This window comes from Calliphora vicina, chromosome 4, assembly GCF_958450345.1.
Source record: "Calliphora vicina chromosome 4, idCalVici1.1, whole genome shotgun sequence".
Taxonomy (NCBI): domain Eukaryota; kingdom Metazoa; phylum Arthropoda; class Insecta; order Diptera; family Calliphoridae; genus Calliphora; species Calliphora vicina.
Window position 1 is genome coordinate 119,643,490 of NC_088783.1, and position 23,290 is coordinate 119,666,779.

The following is a 23,290-nucleotide window of genomic DNA, read 5'->3' on the forward strand; positions in this document are numbered from 1 at the left end:
TTGTCTTGAGTACTTAAGTTTTACGAACCAGAAATGATCATAATTAGTAAACGTAGCGGTTGTATATTAAATACTTTTTTCCAAATTTCTCTTATTAAAATTTAATTAAAAAAGAGAGAAATTACTCTCTGGCAATAATTTGTAAAGAGATTCAGCGCAAAATATTTAATATATAACAACTCATTTTATAAAAAACTGAATTCCAATTTTATTTAATTAACTTTTAATATCTACTCTGTTCCGGCAATAGCCAGAACCAATTAAAAACTAAAATCTTTGTTTATGGAAATAAAATTTCAGTATATTTTGTTGATTTTCTAATTAATTCTGAATATTTTTGAAATAAAACAGTAACAGACCATTATATTTGGTCTTAGAAGTATTTCAAGTATGTGAAAGCTTTACTGGAAATTCTGACTAAAACCCGCAAATCTGTGTAGAACAGGAACAGAGTCAAAGTAATTGAACATGATATAGTTCCAGTGCTTGTCAGATCTGTAACGGTTGCTTGCAACATTCATCATGTTTATAAACATTATCATCAGCAGAAACTTTTATTTATCAACAATGTTGATAACACGCTGTTAGTAACATTGTGTGACAACATTAGCTGTTAAAGCTATTAGGTGATCAATGTCGAAATAGAAAATTCTAGTTTTGTCCGTTAGATAATTCATGAAACTACTAGAAGATTTCACTGTGTATATAAATAGTAACATCAAGTTGCAGAGCTGAAAATATGCAGTCTTAGAGATCCTAGAATTTTACTTTCTCAATTACTGTTGAAAATGGTGTAATATTTAAACAGCTCCATAATTGGTTTAAGCAACCATACATTGAGTTCCATTAAATAGACTTACGTTGACTTAACGTTGAAGTTTTCGTTGACTTTAATTATCTCAATTTAGTTTGAATTAGAAGGAACGGCAACAAAATTAAGCAAATTTAATTAAATTTATAAAAACAATTGAAGAAAAATAATGAAATTTGAAAACATTTTAACAGAAACCAAAATAAAACTAATGAAATAAAAAAAAACATTTTCAAACATTTCCCCATAACCCTTTTAAAGGGAATTCATGTTGCAAATAAGTGTAACTCCATTTATTAGCTTCAATGAATTATGTTATGTATAGGAACATTGAAAAAATTGTGATTTGTTTAAAAACTAGAGAATTATAGATTTCGCGATCTATAACGAAATTACAATTATGGTATTCAAACGGTCTCCTATTAGGTCGTATTGTCATAATGTCCTAAAATATTTTTTTAGTTTAAACAAATTCTTGATGTGCTGCAAACAAAAAAAGTAATATTTTATGACAAACCAATAAACATAGTTCAAAAAGTATTATTAGTTTATAACATTTCTGTTTGAAACCCAACAAAAATTTGTTTAAACTAAAAAAATATTTTAGGACATTATGACAATACGACGTTTGAATCCCCCAAATATGTTTTACATTTATTGCTCGATATGGAATGCCACAATCTCTGCGGCCACGAATTTATAACAATTTTCTAATTATTTATTTCCCATTTTTTTATTAAAATTTATCAAATTTGAAAATTATATTTGAAAACATTCGAAATTAAGTTCGAATTTTCGAACATGTTGAAAAATATTGTAAATTTATTTATATTAACAAAAAATATGTTTTTTTAAACAAAGAATTCATTAGCGTTAAAAAATTTATATTCAAAAAAATTCGATTTCAAGTTCGAATTTTCGAACATGTTGAAAAATGTTTCAAAGTGATTTAAATTTAAAAAAAAACGTTTTTTTTATTAAAAAATTCATTTAGACTTAATAAATTAATATTCGAAAAAATTCGAAATTGTGTTCGAATTTTCGAACATGTTGAAAAATATTGTAAATTTATTTATATTAACAAAAAATATGTTTTTTTTAACAAAGAATTCATTAGCGTTAAAAAATGTATATTCAAAAAAATTCGATTTCAAGTTCGAATTTTCGAACATGTTGAAAAATGTTTCAAACTGATTTAAATTTAAAAAAAAAACGTTTTTTTTATTAAAAAATTCATTTAGACTTAATAAATTAATATTCGAAAAAATTCGAAATTGTGTTCGAATTTTCGAACATGTTGAAAAATATTGTAATTTATATTAACAAAAAAAATTTATTTCAGCAAAAAATTTATTTTCGCTTGATATATTGGTATTCGAAAAAATTCGAAATTAAGTTGGAATTTTCGAACATGTTAAAAAATATGGAAAATTTATTTATTTTAATATAAAATATGTTTTTTATACAAAAAAAATTATTTAGGCTTGAAAAATGTATATTCGAAAAAATTCAATTATGTACGGATTTTCGAACATGTTGAAAAATATTGTAAATTTATTTATATTAACAAAAAATACGTTAATTCGTCAAAAAATTTGATTTCGCTTGATAAATGTATTCGAAATTAAGTTCAAATTTTCGAACATGTTGAAAAATATTATAAATTTATTTATTTTAGCAAAAAATAATAAAAAAAATTAATTTAGGGTTAAAAAATTGAAATTCGAAAAATTTCAAGTTCGAATTTTCGAACATTTAGAAAAATGTTAGAAATTTATTTAGATTAACAAAAAATATTTTTTTTAAGAAAGAATTCATTAGCGTTGAAAAATGTATATTCGAAAAAAATCGATTTCAATTTCGAAATTTCGAAAAATGTTTCAAAATAATTTATATTTAAAAAAAAAAGAGTTTTTTTGTATTAAAAATTCATTTAGAGTTAATAAATTAATATTCGAAAAAATTCGAAATTGAGTTCGAATTTTCGAACATGTTGAAAAATATTGTAAATTTATTTATATTAACAAAAAAAATTATTTCAGCAAAAAATTTATTTTCGCTTGATATATTGGTATTCGAAATTAATTTCGAATTTTCGAACATGTTGAAATATATTGAAAATTTATTTATTTTAACAAAAAAATAAGTTTTTTTTTATCAAAAAATTCATTTAGGGTTTAAAAATTGATATTCGAAGAAATTCGAAATTGAGTTCGAATTTTCGAACATGTTGAAATATATTGAAAATTTATTTATTTTAACAAAAAATATGTTTTTTTATCAAAAAATTCATATAAGGTTGAAAAATTGATATTCGAAAAAATTTGAATCAAGTTCAAATTTTCGAACATGTTGCAAAATATTGAAAATTTATTTAGATTAACAAAAAATAAGAATTTTTATCAAAAAATTCATTAAGTGTTGAAAAATGAATATTCGAAAATATTAGTTTTTTATCAAAAAAAATCATTTGAGATTCAAAAATATTATTCGAATTTAAGTACAAATTTTCGAACAAATTAAAAAGTAAGTAAAACTCATTATTGAAAAATCTTATCAAAATTATAAAAATCCAAGATTTTTTAAATTTCGAAAACTATAAATATTTATAATTCTAAAAGATTAGTTTGTAGTTTGGTTTCCTGGATTTTCCATGATTTAAAATTATGAGATGAGAGTAATTTGAAATAAAAAAAAAATTGTTTATATTTTCGTTTTCTGAATGAATATTTTATTTTGTTTTTTTTCCATAATTATTATTTTGTTTGTACTAAAATTTTTAGTACTTTCATTATTATATTTATAAGAGTGTTTTTTTGTAATTTTGTTTAATCGTTTTTTTTTCTTTTGTTGTTGTTGTATTTCTTTTTTACATAGCATTTTATAATTATTATATGTACTATTATTATATCGTATATAACAATATATACAATTAAATACCAAAGAGAAATCTAAGTAGGGGGGAGAGTTTTATTCCTTATACTTTTTGTTATAAATGTTTTGGATTGTTTTTAATTTAAATATTTTTTTTTGTTTATGTATTGTTTATATAATTATAATTATTATAATAATTTAAATACATTAGAGTAGTGGTCTACTTTCGATTATATTATATCAAAACTATTTATTTATTTTTGTGTTTTTATTTTCGGTTTTTTTTTTCTGGAAATTTTTTAAGTTGAGGTTTTACAAACTGATTCACTTAAATTTATACTTTTTTTAGAAAAAGCACAGACTATAAAGAGTATAAATTATAAACAAAAAATATATAAAATTTGATTTTTTTTTTTTTGTTTGTTATAAACTTAAGAAGTAAACGACGAATAGGGAAACAAAATCTAAAGGAGTCAAGTTTAAGATTGTCATTTTTGTAAAGAGTTTTTGTTTTAGAATTGTAACTTTTACTTAATAGTTTTCTTTTTTTAAGGTATTATATTGTTTTTTTTTTTTTTTTGTTAAGTTTTAAAAATATATAAATTAAAATTATTCAGTCAGTTTAGTTTAAATAAAAAACAAAGAAAATTGAAAATTAGCAGAGGGCAAAAACAAGTCTTAAATAATTGTATTTTTATGTTGCCAAACAAACATATACATATATAAAATTGTCAAGGATTATTTAATATTTTATTAAGTATTAAATAACCTTTAACAATTTAACCACAAGGAACTTTTTTTTTTGTATTTTAAAAACAAAAACGAAACGAAAACATGTTTAGCAGCAACAACAAATCCTAAAATTTTATGGTATTGTATATAATATATTCATAATTAAATAATTTATACTTTATATTTTGTTTTTTTTTTGTTTATATAAAGAGTAAAAAGATAAATAACATATTGCATAATTTTAGTGTTAATTCTTTTTTCTTAAACTTTTCTTTCTTTGTTTTTCTATAATATTAATTTTTTGTTTGGTTCTAATATGGTTTGTTTTTATAAATATTTTCTTGTTTTTTTATGATAAATATTGCTTTATTTTTTTTATTTTTTGTTTGTTTTTTGGTGTTTTATATACTTTTTTTTAAAGGGGGAGCAGTTAAATTTCTTTATAATTATAATTTTCTTGCTTAAATATAAAGCAGTTTATCAAATAGGGTTCGTTCATTATTTTCAAAGGTTTTAAACCAAATATTGTAACTCCAGTTATGAAGTCTTGTTTGGAGTTTATCTGTATAGTTTAGTAGCAAAAACAAAAACTTACCAACAACTTTAAATACCAAACAATACACATTGTGGATAAATTGTGGCTGAAAACAAAATAAACATATTGTTTATCTATACAGGGAAAATAAGCTGCTACTTTTGTAACCAATATTTAGCACGACGCATACGAGCCGTATCCATATCGTCGGCATCCAAAGATAACGATGAAAATGCTGGTGCGGAAGCTGGTATACAATCTACTTCCTCCACTCCGGCTACACCACTTCTCGAAGAAGAGATCATAGCATCCAAACGTTCTGTAACACTACCACTGTGACTGAAACTGCGCATACCGCCCGTAGCCTCTAGAAAATCTCTGGCTGTTGTAGACGATGAGGATCCATCGAAATCAAAATTTGTTAGATTTTCTTCGTTTGTCGCAGAGGTTGCGGTGTTGGTGTTGGTGGTAGTGTCGCCGGCCTTAGCATTATCATCATCAACAAATCCATACCAATATCACATAACCATTATTTGCAGTGCTACTCATTGATCTATAGTACGATAAACACGCCTTTGTGGTTCGGGTGTATAGTGGATGCGTGTGCGAAAATGTTGTGGCGAGCCGGGCACACTTTCCGAACCACGCCGGGGTGGCGGCAAAGGTGGTGAAGCATTAACAAATCTGTAAACACAAATAATGAAATATTTTATAAAATTTTAATAATTTTTTAAAAAAATATAGGAAAATAAACGTTTGACTGATTGATTTCCTTGAAATCTAATTTTCAGCAATAGTTTTCCTTAAAAAATTATGAATTTAATACTTTTTTCAAAAAGTAGTATTTTTACTACTATTTTTTAAATAATTAAAATGTATAATTTTTAAATCATCATAACATGTTTAGTAAATTCTAATAAAAATTTTACAAAATTTGCTACCTTTCATAAAAATAGTAGTAGAAAAAATTTGATTTGTAAGAAAATAAATATAAAAATATTATATTATTAAAACCTAATTTTTAGCAATAGTTTTCCATAGAAAACTATTTGCAAATTTAATACTTTTTTCAAAAAGTAGTATTTTTACTACTATTTTTTAAATAGTTAAAATGTATCATTTTTAAATCACCATAACATGTTTAGTAAATTCTAATACAAATTTTACAGAATTTACTACTTTTCACAAAAAAAGTAGTAGACAAAATATGATTTTTAGGAAAATTTATATAAAAATATTATTTCATTAAAACCTAATTTTTAGCAATAGTTTTCCATAGAAAAAACTTGAAAATTTAATACTTTTTTCAAAAAGTAGTATTTTTACTACTATTTTTTAAATAATTAAAATGTATCATTTTTAAATCACCACAACATGTTTAATAGATTTTAATAAAAATTTTACAAAATTTGCTACCTTTCATAAAAAAGTAGTAGACAAAATTTGATTTGTAGGAAAATAAATATAAAAATAATATTTTATTAAAATCTAATTTTTAGCAATAGTTTTCCATAGAAAAAATCTTGCAATTTAATACTTTTTTCAAAAAGTAGTATTTTTACTACTATTTTTTAAATAATTAAAATGTATCATTTTTAAATCACCATAACATTTTTAATAGGTTTTAATAAAATTTTTTCAGAATTTGCTACCTTTCATAAAAATAGTAGTAGAAAAAATTGTATTTGTAGGAAAATAAATATAAAAATAATATTTTATTAAAACCTAATTTTTAGCAATAGTTTTCCATAGAAAAAACTTGCAAATTTAATACTTTTTCAAAAAGTAGTATTTTTACTACTAATTTTTAAATAGTTAAAAATTATAATTTTAAAATCACCATAACATGTTTAATAGATTTTAATAAACATTTTAGAAATTTGGTACATACTTTTTTATAAAAGAGTAGTAGAAATTTTACAAATTTATATAATTAAATCTAACTTACCTTCTGTTCAACATGGGTGAAGTGCCTGGTGGCTGGCCACTTAATTCTAAAATATTTTTACGCAACAAAAGTGGCGACTGACCCCTATTATAGCGTGGTGGTGGATCTGGCGAACGATGCCGGCGATCTAAATTCGCCAAAATATGAGCAGGTGTATGGGTGGCAGGCAAAGACGAACTGGGACCACCGCTATTAACATTTGAACCCGCTCCTCCAGTGGCCGCATAACGTCGTATGAAACCGGCCGCACTAGAACCTTCCTGAAAGCCCTCTGACACACCTGCCTTGCAGGTTTCCGTAGAGGGTGATGTGGTCTGACTATTGCCGGAACTACTGCTGCCGCAGGACATGGTGCGATAATACAGTTGGGCCTTGCGTTCGTTTGTCATATCGTGGCCGACGTTTGTGGTGAGGCCATTTGTGGGTGATGTAGCTGAGTTTGAAGTTGGAGAATTATTATTGGTTTGTGATTTAACATAATTTGATAACTGGCGTTTCATAGCACCCGCCAAAGTATTAAACCAGCCTAAAGCATTTTCAAAAGCAAACACACACAACAGAACACAACACAACAGCGCATAATGAGTAGCATAATGTTTTAAAAAAATGTTTTTTGTTCATATTTTTTTTTGTATTTTGTTTCATATGGGTGGCACACACACAAAATAGAGAGAGAACAGAGCAGAGCAGAGAGCAGACGTTCAAACAAAGATGCAAAGAAGTAGTTTATAAGTGCAAATAAGATGCAGTTTGTTTTTTTTTGTTTTTTTTGGTAAATGTTATGAGTGAGCAGGGGAAAAAAAGAAAAATATAAATATATTTGTAAGTGTGAATGTGTGATGAAATATAAAAGTAAATAAAAAAGTGTTTAAGTGCAGTTAAAGCATATAAAAACCAAGCATTTAATGAATAGTAATATAAAAGCAAACAATAAACCACAACTTACCACTTTCGGGTTTGAAATTATTCTCTTTACAGGCTGCTGCAGAAGCGGTATTAGCATTGGCCAAGGAGGCTGCTGCAGAGCCAGAACGTTGATTATATAATTTACTTAATTTTGTAACCGTAGGACTTGTGACATTCATCATTCTGGGATTCTGTTGATGCTTTGTTAAGACCGCTGAGTCTGACATAGTTTCGGGTGAGGTGGCAGGGGATCTTGAGTTACGCATCATAACACCAACGCCAACACCACCACCCCCATAAGGGGGTGTAGTTGCATTATTTAGATATTGTTGAGGCAGTGGCTGATATTGCAAATGGGCTGTGGGTGATGTTGTGGTAGTACCAAAACCTAAAGTATTTGGCGATGTGGGCGAGCAAGTTTTTGCTTCACTAAGGGTTAAAGGTAAACTTCTTGGTCCTTGATTTGTTGCTGCTGTTGTTGAAGAAATTGCATCACCACCACCACCACCACTACCGCCAACGCTGCTGCGTTCACCACCAATTTGTGAGCATTGTGAAGATTGTGTTGATGATTGACTAGATGTTGAATACGATGATAGAGTTGAGGTCGAGGCAATGGGTATATGGGAATTGTGTTGTTGCTGTTGGTGGTGTTCTAGCTGTTGGGGTGATGATGATGATGACGATGTTGTTTGATAGAAATTCGTATGAAATGGATTTGTGGCATCCGAAGGTGAATGTTTACTATAGACATTCGAATAATGATGTTGACGTTCCAATTCTTTTTCACGCAATTGATTTTGTTGATGATAAAATCGTTGAAGAACTATAAAAGAAAAATATTGATAAATTAAAAAAAAGAAAAATCACTATTTGTAGGAAAAAAATATTATTTCCTTGATAACAAAATTTTAGCAATAATTTTCCATTGAAAAAATTAATAAATTTGAGACTTTTTTAAAAAAGTAGTATTTTTACTACCATTTTTTTAATTCATAAAATATATCATTTTAAGATCAGCATAACATGTTTAATACATTTTAATACAAATTTTGCAGAATTTACTACTTTTTTCAGAAAAAGTAGTAGCAAAATTTAATATTTGTAGGAATATAAATGTAAAAATATTATAATCTAAAAACCAAATTTGTAGCAATAATTTTCCATACAAAAAAAGTCATAAATTTGAGACTTTTTTAAAAAAGTAGTATTTTTACTACTATTTTTTAAATAAATAAAATTTATCATTTTAAAATCAGCACAACACGTTTAATATATTTTAACAAAAAATTTGCAAAATTTAATACTATTTTCAGAAAAAGTAGTAGAAAAAACTAATATTTGTTGGAAAATAAATATAAAAATATTATCTTCTTGAATAGTAATTTTTATCAATAATTTTCCATACAAAAAAAGTAATAAATTTGAGAATTTTTTAAAAAAGTAGTATTTTACTACTATTTTTAAAATAAATAAAATTTATCATTTTAAAATCAGCATAACATATTTAATACATTTTAATAAAAATTTTGAAGAATTTACAACTTTTTTTAAAAAAAAGTAGTAGGAAAAATTAATATTTGTAGGAATATAAATGTAAGAATATTTTATTCTAAAAACCTAATTTTTATTAATAATTTTCCATACAAAAAAAGTAATAAATTTCAGACTTTTGTAAAAAAGTAGTATTTTTACTACTATTTTTTAAATAATAAAAAGGTATCATTTTAAAATCAGCACAACACGTTTAATATATTTTAAAAAAAATTTTGCAAAATTTAATACTATTTTCAAAAAAAGTAGTAAAAAAAAATAATATTTGTTGGAAAATAAATATAAAAATATTATCTTCTTGAATAGTAATTTTTATAAAAAAATTTCCATAGAAAAAAAGTAATAAATTTCAGACTTTTGTAAAAAAGTAGTATTTTTACTACTATTTTTAAATTGTGTAAAATGTATAATTATGAAATCACCATAACACGTTTAATACATTTTAATAAAAACTTTGTAAAATTTAATACTATTTACAAAAAAAATAGTATTAAATTCTACAAAAGCTATTTGTAGGAAAAAAAAGGTGTCTAGTTCCGGAACATCTCCAAGAATATAGTTTCATATTTACCTAAAGGACTATGATTGCCTGGAACACGTTGTGGCTGTGCCTCATTTTTGGTTAGCGGTATCATAGAGGGTTTATTTTCCTGCTTCTCCGACTCCATTGAGGTTTTCTTGGCAGCCGTCATATTTGTCTTATTATCATTGCCCACTTGAAACCTTTTGCGCTGCAAAGCAGGCGACTCGGTATGTTCAAAGGGGTTCAAAACACTGGTAGGAGAAGTATTCGTAGCATCACACGTATCAAAAGCTAAAGAAACATCTTGGGTGGTGGGCATACGCCACAAGGGATCGATTTGATTTGGTTGAACATTGGGTGTGTTTTTCTTTTGACTGAAAGGGGAGGTGGTCAAATTGCGTAATATAGAGTGACCTATAGAGAAAAATAATACATTTTTGGTTGTAATTTTAATGAAATTTGTTAGTTTTGAGGAGAAAGTGTTTTTTTTTTGTACCTATTGTAGACAAAACCGATTCCTTTTTGGGACTTTCATCGCCTGGCGATGAATTGTAGCGATTGAAGGAGGAGCCATTAAATTTCTTTTGCATAAATGGTGATTTACGATACAATTTATTCATTTCATTCACTAATTTCGAATCGTCTTTGTTGAGATTGTAAGAAACACTAGGCGGTGATAAGGGACTAGAACTGGTAGCTGAGCTACTGCCGGAACCAGTATTATAACTACTACTACCGCCACTGCTGCCACCACCACCACCACCAGCGCTATTGCCAGCATTTAATTTACTATTATTGTTGCCTTGTTGAAATGATCCCTGATAATTATTTATTGTGGCTGCTGCTAATGTTGTGGGTATTATTGTATTACTGCTAATGTTGTTGTATTGATTTAAAGTTTGAGGTAGTTGAGATGGTTGCTGCTGATGACGTTGTTGCTGATGATGATGTTGTGGGTGCTGTTGATGTTGTTTGAAACTATTTGAACGTTGTTGCTGCTGCTGCTGCTGGCGTTGTTGATAGTGTTCCAAACCCATGCCAACACCACCACCACCGCCGCCATGATAACTGGGTATTTGTGATTGCGTTTGTTTTGTTAAAGCATTTATTGTCATTGTTGTCGTTGTTGCTGTAGTTGTTGCTCCCATTAACGAGGATGCCGAGTTTATATTGGATGTTGAGGCTAATGCGGTTATAGGATGTTTATAATGATGTTTTGTAGCATCATATGTAGCTGGTGTTGATGTCGGTATTTGAGTTCTAAAATTGATAAGCAAAAACATTTGAATTTAATTATTATTTTACAATTGAGCTGCAATGAATACACAAACATTTAGGTGGCGTTTTTTTTAAGATACAGATGATATAAAAGTTGATTTTTTTGATTTTAAGGTTTTTTGATTTAAGCAACTCTTTCCTAGGGAATGCTCTGTATAAGCTTTACTGCCGAAATATTTCTGTTTTTAATAATAAAATCTCTAAAAAAAAAGTTTTGAAAATCATGCTTTTTAGTAAAAAATGAAAATGAAACATGCAGGTTAATTAAATTCAATTAAATTAAATTTGTAAATATTAGTAACAAATTCTCTATAAATAAGATGTCTGGAATGTTGTTAACAATTACCACATTTTTGTGTTGATTTAAACAAAAAGTAGTTGGTGTTTTTTGTGACATGGTTTAAATAAATGAAAGAAATAAACAAAACAAGTGTAATACTTACGGGGGGTGGGGAGAGTAGTTTCATGAAAGTTTATTTTTTATAAAATTGTTTGTAACAGTTTATAATTTTCTTTTATTTTGTATGATAATGTTTTATGTTTTTTTTCGATAATTTCTTTTTTTGTTTTTGTAATAAAATTTTAAAGTTTTCTTTAAATTTGTTTGTTTTTATTGTAGGGGGGAATTTAAAGATTTTTTTTGTATGGTATTGTTTAAGGTTTTAAGTTACCTACAAATAAAAAGATTAATAAAAAATAAAAAAATAACAAAAAAAAATAAAAGTTTAATTAAATTAAACAAATTTTACAAAATCATCATAACCAAAAGTTTTAGTACGTTATATATGAAAAGAAAATTAAAAATTTCAAAGATTTTTTTTAGAATTAGTTTAAAAAAAGTTTAGCAGGTATAGTAAAGTAAATAAAAAACAAAATAAGTATTCAAATTAATAAATAAAAAAAATAGGCAAGCAAAAGTTGTATTAAATTTTCTTTATTTTGTTTCTGGTTTAACTCAATGAAATTTAAAAAATTGTTTAACAAAAATATACTTGCCTACGTTGAGTTTTAATGCCCACCGAATCTACCACAGATTTAAACCAATAGGGTATATCCACCTCAGCTATTTCATAATATTTTATAAAATCTAGTTCTAATAGTTGAGGATATTTAGGTCGTAAATTATGATTTTTTGTTAAACTGCAAAGAAATTTAAATTTACACAACATATAACCCAATACTAGTTTAGAAATGTTTTTATTTTTTTCAGAAAACCTACCATTTACTAACAAATTCATGAAATTCAATACTAAAATGAAATTTATCATCATCGGGCAAACGTGGCGGATCTGATTCCAAAACTTTTGTCAATACTTCAAAGTCGGTATTACAGCCTTCATAGGGCGAACGGGCCGTGGCCAATTCCACCAGTGTTATGCCCAAAGACCAAACATCGGCACGTATATCATACTTTGGTTTTTTGGGGTCGATACGTTCAGGCTGAAATCAAAATAAAATTTTAAGAATACATTTTAATAAATTCAAGAGATTTTCCTGCAATTTTTATAAATTTTGATCTCAATATATATAAAAATATGACCGTTTTTTAATGTTCGAAAATTTGAATTTAATTTCGAAAACTTCAAAAAATGTTGAAGAAGCTAGAAAAATAATTTATTATTATAAAAAAAGAAAAAAATAATAATTTTCCTGCATTTTCGAATTTCGAACTTTCTAAATTTTCCAAAAAAATTTAATTTGTTACTTTTTAATAAACAATATTAAAAATGATTAAAAATATGAAATTTTTTCAATGTTCGAAAATTCAAACTTATGTTCGAAAACTTCAAAAAATGTAATTTGTTACTTTTTAATAAACAATATTAAAAATGATTAAAAATATGAAATTCTTTCAATGTTCGAAAATTCAAACTTATGTTCGAAAACTTCAAAAAATGTTGCAGAAGCTAGAAAAATAACTCATTATATATAGAATAAAAAGCATAAAAAAACATTTAAAAAAAAATTTTTTTTAAATAAACATTAAAAATATCAAATTTGTTCAATGTTCGAAAATTCGAACTTATGTTCGAAAACTTAAAAAATATTGCAGAAGCTAGAAAAATAACTTATTATTATAAATAAATAAAATAAAAAGAATAAAACATTAATTTTCCTGCATTTTCTAATTTCGAACTTTCAAAATTTTCAAAAAGAATTTAATTTATTATTTTCTAGTAAACAACATTAAAAATATGAAATTATTTCAATATTCGAAAATTCGAACTTAAGTTCGAAAACTTAAAAAATGTTGCAGGAGTAGAAAAAAAAATAAAAATTTTAAGATTTTCCTGCATTTTCGGAATTCGAACATTGAAAATGTTCAAGAAAATTGAAATTAATTATTTTTTAATGAAAAGAAATTAAAACATAAATTCGAAAGATCAGAAATAGTTTCAGAATATTTAAAAACAGTTTATTTTATTTATGAAAAATATTTAATTTATTGAAAAATAATAATTTCGAGTTCAAACAAATTTATAAAAAAAATAAATTTTTTTATAAAAAAAAATATTGAAAATTTTATATTTTTTTTAATTTCAGAAAATTTAAAAAAAAATCAATTTTAATAAAATTTATTTACGAAAAAAAAATATTTTAAAAATTCAAAAAAAAAATTGAAATTTTTCGAATTTTTATTTAATTAATTTTGATAAAAAAATATTTGGAAAAAACTTTCTAATTTCATTTGCAATCCACTTACCGCCATATAAGCCGCACAACCAGCTGATCTAGTGGCCGCCTTTGAGTCCACCAAACGTCCACTAATACCAAAATCACATAATTTTATATTGCCACGTTCATCTATTAAAATATTTGAAGGTTTCACATCACGATGTATAACACCGTGTTTCTCTTTCAAATAAGACAAAGCTTTTACCGTCTGCAATAAGAAAACAAAAAAATAAAGTATTTCCATGAAAAAAAACTCATTTTCTACATACCGCCACAGTCACCTTCCCCAGTATGCTCTCTGGCACTGGTTTCTTCGACAGTTTCAATAACTTATCAAAACACATCGACATCAATTCCATGCATATCCAAACATCTGCATCCGTAACAAAACAACCCAAACATTGTACTATATATTGGCAGTCGTGTGATTTTAAAACTACATCCAAATCCATTAGTATCCGTTTATTCTCTTCCGAATTGCCCGTACGTCGCATTTGTTTCACCGCAATTATGGTATTGCTGGGTTTGTGGCGCATTTTCACAACATTCCCGCTGGTGCCATTGCCCAGATCACCCAAATGTTCGAGATCTTTAATGTCGGAGTGGTATTTGTGATCGTTGATTGTTAGAATACCGGTTTGTTTGTGGATTTTTTTCAGTTTCTTATCTGTTTCAGATTCAGCGGCAGGTCCAGAGGGCTTTGCGAAAGCCAATGTCATATTGGTGCGATTTGTCATGTTGGGACGATTTGGTATGTTGTCCACTGGAAGGATAATAAGGCAACATTTTAAATTATAAAAAAAAATATCTAAAATCACTCATAAATCGTTAATAAAAGATGCTAGAGGAAAAAAGGACAATAATCTGTGATCACTCATATTTCTTACCAAATATGTATCGCTTTTTATATCAAAAATCTAAAATCACTCATAAATCGTTAATAAGAGGTCCTAGAAGAAAAAGGACAATAATCTGTGATCACTCATATTTCCCACCAAATATGGATTTTTATATGAAAAACCTAAAATCACTCATAGATCGTTAATAAGAGGTCCTAGAAGAAAAAGGACAATAATATGTGATCACTCATTTTTCCCAACAAATATCGATTTTTATATGAAAAATCTAAAATCACTCATTGATCCTTAATAAGAGGTCCTAGAAGAAAAAGGACAATAATTTTTTTACAAAAAAAAAATTTTAAAATTTATTTTTAATTTTTCACAAAAAAAAAATTGTTTAACAAAAAATTTGTTCATACTTGTCTTAATTTATAATTTACTTAAGATCATAAAATAATAAAAAGAAAAACACTTTAATTTTCTTAATTTTCGAATTTCGAAGTTTCAAAATTTTCTACAAAAATTTAATTCATTATTTTTTAATTAACAAAATTAAAAAAGGATTGAAAATATGAAATTTTTTCAATGTTCGAAAATTCGAACTTATGTTCGAAAACTTAAAAAATATTGCAGGAGATGAAAAAATACCTAATTATTATTAATAATTAGAAGAAAATTAAATATTTTAAGATTTTTCTGCATTTTTGAAATTTGAACTCTGAAAATGTTAAGGAAATTAAAATTTATTATTTTTAGTTATTTAGTTATCTTAATTGTTAAATATTAAGTTTATTAATGTTCAAAAAGTTTCTCTATATTGCAGACAAAAATGTTAAAATGTTAAAGAAAGAACTGCAACATTTTATTCTTTTTTTTAACCTTTTTTATTTTTACCCAAATAATAACAACTGCCATGAAATGTTTATTGACATTTCAACTTTAAGCACAAGTAGGTATATTTCATTCATATTTCATTCATATTTTCCATATTTCCCTCTTCCTTGTTAAAAATATTAAATACAGCAACCAACCCACAGCAACGTTATTAAAGAAACATTACTCCGGAAATACCAAAAAATCAAAAACAAAATTCCAATAGGCTGTTTGGTGGTTTGATTGAAATTAAAAAAAAAGAAAAGAAAAAACAAACAAAAAGATCCAACAAACACACACAGAAAAATGAAAACAAGAAAAAAAAGCATTATCAAAAAGTTAAAAGAAATTCAATACAAAGCAAACAAAACAAAAATTGGGAGACGGATTTTGTTGTTGTTTATTTACTTTTTTTTCGCAAAAACATTTAGCACAGGGTGGGTGGGTGATGGTGGTGGTGTTAGTTGTAGTATATATTGAAATAAAAGAAGCAGCTAAAAAAAGTGGTGGAAGTATTAAAAACAACCAAAAGAGAAAAAAACAAAAGCAAAAGAACTACATGTGTATGTTGGTGAGAATGTATGTAAATGACAGGCGATTGAAGTGTAGAAGCAGCATAACACCCCCTCCATCTACTTCTTATGATAACAACAAAACTACACTACATACTTTTTTCTTTCAAATCTTTGCTTGTTTCTTTCATTTTTATCAAATGCAAAAATATTTTTTATCAACAATTTAATATTCTTATTAGATTTCTTTATTCTAATACTTACAGCCCGTCAATTGTGGACGTCCTAAGGTATTTGGCCTGGTAAGAGGCATTTTTGGTAGAATGGATTCATTTTCAGCCTGCAAACGTTCTTCCAGTGACTGCAATTTACAGGTTATAGTATCCATAGATGTGTCCATCTTGTGTCTGTTGGAGTGTTTAGCGTAGTGCAAGTGTTTGTTAGTTTTACCATATACCAGCCACTTTTAAGGCGGTGTTTTTTTTATACAATTTTGTAGATTTTCACTTTTTGATTAATTGATTAAATAACTTTAATACAATTCTATTTTTTTTATAATTTTTGTTTTATTTAAAAGGTAAGGTATAGAGGAGGCAAATGAAAAAAACTAAACCTTAAATACACATGAAATGTCGTTAAATGGTGGCGCTCCTCTTCTCCTGTATTTTTTTTTTCTTTCTTTATTTTCTTTCTGTCGTTGTTCGTTGGTCTTCTTCTTGTTCTTTGTATAAGACCGTAGGAAAAAATCAAAAAAAAACCATATAATTTTTCTCTTGCAATTTTTAATGTGTTTTAAAGGGATTTTATATATTTTGTTTTATGTCATTGTAATAAACACACTTTTAACTTTAGTTTTCTATAAAAGTTATAAATAATTTGTAAATTTTTCCATTAAAAAAATTAAAAATTCAATAACTCTTTCATGTACACTTCACTTTTCAATGGAAAAAATTTATTTTTATGAATAAAATAGAATGACAAGTGAAATATAGGAAAAAATTATGACGGCGTTGCCAACTTGAGATGGGTATAATATAGACAGGGTTGTATTTCAAGGAAGTGTTGACAACAATATGAATGGTGGGGAACTAGGGTAATAAAATTAATCATGGAAATTAAAATCAGCAAAACTAAATTTATGTATTGAAAAAACTAATAAAGTAATGAAATAATCATTTGTTGTTTGTATGTCTTATTTGTAGTATTATATATTATATAATATAATTAATACAGGGTTGTATTTGTAGGAAGTATAGTAAATAGTATTTGAATTAAGAATGGTGGAAAACTAGGCTAATAAAATATATAATAAATTGCAACAAATTTTCCCTACAAAGTTGTTGTTGTTGTTCTAGTATGTATTATTATTCTTTAAAAAATGTTAAACTCTTTTTTTCTTTTGGTATTTTTGTAAAAAATCTTTATATATTTTTTTTATATTTTAATAAATGCTGTTCAACAGTTTATTATCATATGTATACATAATTTTATACTCTTAAAAATTAACAAAGTTGTTGTTTTCCTTTAAAGCCAATCGATTTTTTAACAATATTTTTTTATTATTCATATTTTTAACAATTTTTATTTTTATATGTTGTATGCAAACTAATATACCAATAATTTTAAAGAAACTAAATATAAAAAATGAAATCAAATGTGCGTTTCGTTGAAGCTAAGATCACTTTTAAAAAATTGCAATAAATTTAGTAATTTTTTCAGCGTTTTTTTTTTGTTTGTATGATTTGCTACATTAAAGAAAAAAATTAAAACATAACAAAAAATCTTATTGGGTGGGTGAAAATTCAGTAGGAGCCAAAATGCGGCAGTGCATTTCTCTAATTAATGGCACGGTATAAGCAACACATTCATCCCAGCCGGGGGAACGCCAAGAAGCTTCACGGGTGTCTTTGCGTTCCGCCAAAGATTTATAACCTAATTTTTTGAAAATTATAAAAAAATAACCATAAAATTTAATAAAATGTTTAATGAAAACTTACACCAAATATGATGAACATTATAGAGACGACCAATTTGCGAAAAGAAACCAGCAAATGCTTCGTTATTATGTTTACGGAAATTAATGGCACGAGCCCAGTTATTGCCCCATTCAATCATGGTGCCAGGTTTCAAGCGGTAAGAACTATAAAATTTAAAAATATTTTTAGTTTGTTCAAAAGAAAAAAGTAACTAAACTTACCGCATTTCATAGATATTTTTGCCGCTGCGCATTTCCATTTGTGGCCAATAGCTAAAGGCCAACAAATATTGCAAATGACGTGATCTTAAAAATTTGGAACGTTCTTTCATAAGGCTCATATATTCCTTTAAATAAAATGGTAAAAAATATTTCGAAAAAAAAAGTAAAAATATTATTAAAACTTACATTATCATGCCATAAATCTTCTTTGGCTATATCAATTTTCTCAAAACCTCCCGTATATTTCCATAAATGCAAACATTGATCCATATCGCCTACATGGACGGTCCAGGAAGCCATCAAATCACATGATAAGTTGGCTTTTTTATCTTTTATTAATTGTACAGTGGTTTTACTATATTATAATTATAAGAATTGAATTAACTAATTGTTGATTTAATATTTAATTTGTTAAACTTACTAGTTATTTAAATATTCAGCCATTGAATCAGGCCTGACATTGTGTGTATGCAAAGCATAAATGATTTCTTTGTCACTTAACATACGACTGTGAGGCTCTTTGGTGGGTTCAATTTTACGCACCAATAATTTGGAAAACCATGAATCCGATTCGTTTAATGAAGCAGTAGTGGAAATGGAACTTAAAAGGGGAGAAAAATGCAAGTTTAACTAAATAAATAAATCGCAGGTTAAACTGGGTTTAGTTAAACAGATTTAAACCAAGTTTAACTAATAATTCTTAAATTTTATAAAATATTTTCAAAACTAAGTTAAGGAAACATAAGTATTTGAAATTTTAAGTGAAATTAAATTAAACCGGGTTTCGTTAAACTTATTGAACAGATCCGGCCACTCTCCAGATGACACCAACATGAGTACACAAACACACCGTGAATTTCTTATGGGGACTGATTGGCTCATGACCCCCCAAATATGGCTCATAAAAAGTTAATATAAAAAAAAACAAGTAAGAGAGCTATATTCGGCTGTGCCGAGTCTTATATCCTCTTCACCAAATTATACTTCAAAATAAAAATTTTTAATATTTTTATTTAAAAAAAATAATATTTTTTTGCAGTTTTTTAATTTTTTGGAAAAAAATTTCGAATTTTTTTTTTAATTTTAAAATTTTTTGTTTTCAATTTTAAAATTTTTTTTTTTAAATTTAAAAAAAAAAATTTTTTTTTTAAATTTTAAAATTTTTTTTTTAAATTTAAAATTTTTTTTTTTTAATTTTAAAATTTTTTCTTTTAAATTTTAAAATTTTTTTTTTCCAATTTTTTTTTTTAATATTTAGTAGAAAAAATTCGGGTTAAAAAATATTTTTTCCGATTTTGAACCATTGTAGGTCCAACTTACTATGGTTTTATATACGTCATTGCATAGGTCTTTGAAATATCTATCATTAGATATCCATATTGTTTATTAATGACTTTGTAATCCAGATATAGGTCAAAAATCGAGGTCGTCCTGGTTTTTTCCTCATATCTCAGCTGATTTTAAATAGGAAACTTCTCGAAAGCATGTCTGACAGAATTATTGAAGATTTGGATCCCGAAGATATCAGGGTCTTCAGAAAATTGATTTCAACAGACAGACGGACATGGCTTAATCGACTATAAGGATCCAGAATATACTTTATAGGGTCGGTAATGAATAATGTAGAAATTACAAACGGAATGATAAACTTCTCACGAAGGTGTAGGGTATAAAAATAAGGTTTGCTGATGTCAGCCGCAACGGCGTTGCCACTTGCTGTTTTGTGTTCATTATTAACTTACCGCAATGCAGTGGCGTTGCATGTGTTTACTACACTTTTTAGCTTTAACATCTTAAGCGAATTTTTTGAAGTATAGTTTTAGGCTGTAAAAGAAAATCAAATAAATTCTATATTATCAGGTTTAACTAAAATAAAGGATTATTATAAACATTTTATAAACAATAATTTAATAATGAATGTGCAATGACCTTTAGCTTATAAATCAAGGTGACCTGTTTACTTTGCTCTACTTTTTGTGAGTGTGTAAGAATGCACTACTACTACTAGCTTATTGTAAAAAAAGAATATCAGAAAAAAACGTAGAAACATGAATGAATATTAATTAACACTTTTTTGCATAATGCAAAATAAACAACAAACTGTCAAAAATAATATCTATATATTATTATTTATTTATATAAATACATATTTATGTACATTGTACATATATGCACAAAATATATGAATTTTTTTTCTTATTGCACAGATGTTTTTGTTTTTTTTTTAATTTAATTTAATGCGTTGTTGTTATTGTTTTTCATAAATGTCTCTTAATATTTTTTCTAGTTATTTTTGGTTTCTGCTGTTAATTAGCAAACAAATACAACAAATTACTAGTAATAGGTATGAACTTATATATATTTTTTGTTTTCAATTTACTTTAACAATCAAGGCTTATCTTAATAGTGATTTGATTCCATGTTTTTTTAATCTACATTTTCAAGTCTTTAAAATAAAATTACACAAACAACAATTTAGCAACCAAAAGCACTCAACTAGTTAGTATTAGGTTAAACAATAAAAAATATGAAAATTATCTTAATTACTTTACCACTTACCTTAATAAAAATAATTAATTTAGAACAAAATGTTTAAATCGTTGTTATAGAACAAAAATTATTAAAGTAATTTTACTAAATCGTTTTTATTTTAGTGTTGTTTAACGCAATATATATAATTTTGTTAAAAAAATAAGTAACAAAAAGAAAAAAATTCCTCACTTTCGCAAAATACACTTTGCTGCTGCTGCCGTTTTTATGTATTTGCTTTTCTTCGGTCTTTCTGCTTTTGCGTTTCGTTAATTTTTGTTTTTATTTTATTTGCATATTAGGCATTGCAAGCGGTTATCTGACATTTGCTATATTTTGCCGAACTGCTGATAACAAGTGTCAAAATGTATGAAGTGCAAAAATAGTAGTTGGCAACGCCACTATAGCTAAACACTTTGCAACACTGTATTAGCTTTTTACCGTTAGTTTTAAATAATATTTACTAGTTTAATGTGACCAACTACACAAGTCACGGTAATTCATTGCAAAATATGGAAAATTCATTGTAAAATATAGAATAGTCCTATAAATAACATATTTTAGCCTAAATTAACTTAAGACTTTACCAGTTTTCCTAATAAAAAGGTACTTTTAGTTTTAAAAAGTAGTTTAATGTGACCACCAACACAAGTCACGGAAATTCTTTGCAAAATATAGAATACTCCTATAAATAACATATTTTGTCCTAAATTAACTGAAGATTTTACCAGTTTTCCTAATAAAAAGGTATTAAAAAGGTACCGATATCTCATTCGATCACGAACACTGTAATTCAGCCCAGATCTTCAATTACATACAACGGATTGCTCGTTTTTCAATGATTTTTTAATCTATCTGAGGTTGGTTTGGATCTGCTGAATGAATTTATTGGTTCACAAGGGAACTATAGATCTCGTTTTTAGCATTAGTTTTCAAATCGTTGACCTCTCTATATCCTTCTGACTGCGATTGTATATTTTCGATCTCATTTTAACTTATCTTCGTTTCTGGTCCAAAACAGTTCTTTTCTCTTAAACTTCTTCTGACCTCTTCTTCTATATCTTGTCTTAACTTCCTCAAACTTTTATAAACACAAACATGTTTAATGCCATTTGACATCTGTTATATTTGTATGATCCATAGACATATGACTCTTCACCTTTTGAATTCACATCCTAATAGAAAGTATAACTCCTAATCCATTTAAGAGATATTATTACAGACTATTGCAGTTTACACCAAAGCACGTTTGAAGGTGCTAGCTGTCAGCTTGAAGATAATCTACCCAAAGATTAACCAAAGCAAAAGGCTTGCATCTACCATGAACGAAGTCTTTGGCAACACTCTTCAGCATTTTGGGGGTCACCTTTGCTCATGGTACTGCAATCATGCACAAATTGTGAAGTAAAACCAAGGTTCTCAAAACGTTGAAAGGATCCTTGTAGGCTACCGGCCAGTGGATAATTATGATCCTCCTGGGATATTATCGAAGGAGTCGTCGTAACTTCGACATTATACAGTTTAACTGTGTCTCGAGTTATGCCAGGAAGTACCTTCGAGTATACGAGAACATATAGAGGTATGTGCAGGATCCATAGGATCGGAATTCGTATATGGCAGCTTTGATCGTCATTCATAGAGGTGGCATCAATATTGCGGTCGCAAGTTACTCATAGCCCATAGCAGAGACTCAGAAACCCCTGTTAATCAAAAACAACTGAAGTTCTGGCACAACTGAGGTCCCGCAAAAGAAACTTGCTGTCCCAAATTTATGCCCAGCTTGTGGTCAGGTTAGGTTTCCCACATATTCAACCGCCCATTTTAGCCTACTTCGCTTCGTCCAATGGTTAGAACCCAGAAGAAGTAGCACAATTCCCTTCCCTCAACCTCGATTCATAATCCCTGGATTAGAAAATTGTATAGATTTGGCTGTTACAACAAAAGACTTTAACCCAGTTTTAATTAAAATGTCAATGACGGACCACATGCCCTTCTGTTTCTAGAAGCATTTTATCATAACTTATTTCTATCAGGCGAGTTCTCATAACAAGCTTTTCCTCCTTATCATTACTTCCTTTATTACTTGGGATGAAGACCCAAACAACATTGTTGTCCATAGATCCGTTCTTTTAATATCACTCTCTTAACTCTCTTTCAAGGTCTATGATTAACTGAGAATTCACAACTGATAATTGTCATGGTTATACCAAAGCAATAGGATCTCCTCTCCGGAACTACCTGAGTTTCAGTCGCCCAAAGATTAACTGAGAATTCACAACTGATAATTGTCATGGTTATACCAAAGCTATAGGATCTCCTCTCCGGAACTGCCTGAGTTTCAGTCGCCCAAAGATTGTCTACTTAACGAACTCTGTATCAGCCGGAAATGTTTTCCATCACAAACGCTAGATGGCGTTTGTTGAGTTCAAAGGCCAAAAATTAAAATTTCACAAGGTAAAGAAGGATGAGCCTGAATCTCTTAAATGCGGCTAAGGTGGCA

At 27.0% G+C, this 23,290-nt stretch overlaps 2 protein-coding genes across 2 annotated transcripts; both read right to left on the bottom strand.

The window, feature by feature from the left end:
* Positions 1-4,590: 4,590 nt before the first annotated feature.
* On the bottom strand, positions 4,591-17,022 carry LOC135959214 (dual specificity mitogen-activated protein kinase kinase hemipterous-like). The gene is made up of 10 exons (XM_065510304.1): positions 16,329-17,022; positions 14,107-14,600; positions 13,866-14,045; positions 12,381-12,601; positions 12,158-12,301; positions 10,380-11,143; positions 9,932-10,297; positions 7,847-8,632; positions 6,901-7,426; positions 4,591-5,636 (listed from the first exon to the last, which is right to left on the bottom strand). Exons 1-10 carry the CDS (start codon positions 16,462-16,464, stop codon positions 5,498-5,500), a joined length of 3,756 nt encoding a protein of 1,251 aa, XP_065366376.1. The 5' UTR covers positions 16,465-17,022; the 3' UTR covers positions 4,591-5,497.
* A 462-nt stretch (positions 17,023-17,484) lies between these two features.
* Nipsnap (nipsnap) lies at positions 17,485-21,051 on the bottom strand. The gene is made up of 7 exons (XM_065509069.1): positions 20,821-21,051; positions 20,004-20,085; positions 18,683-18,862; positions 18,448-18,616; positions 18,262-18,386; positions 18,062-18,204; positions 17,485-17,996 (listed from the first exon to the last, which is right to left on the bottom strand). The coding sequence occupies exons 2-7, from the start codon at positions 20,051-20,053 to the stop codon at positions 17,848-17,850; spliced, it is 816 nt and encodes a 271-aa protein (XP_065365141.1). The 5' UTR covers positions 20,054-20,085; positions 20,821-21,051; the 3' UTR covers positions 17,485-17,847.
* Between the last annotated feature and the right edge of the window lie 2,239 nt (positions 21,052-23,290).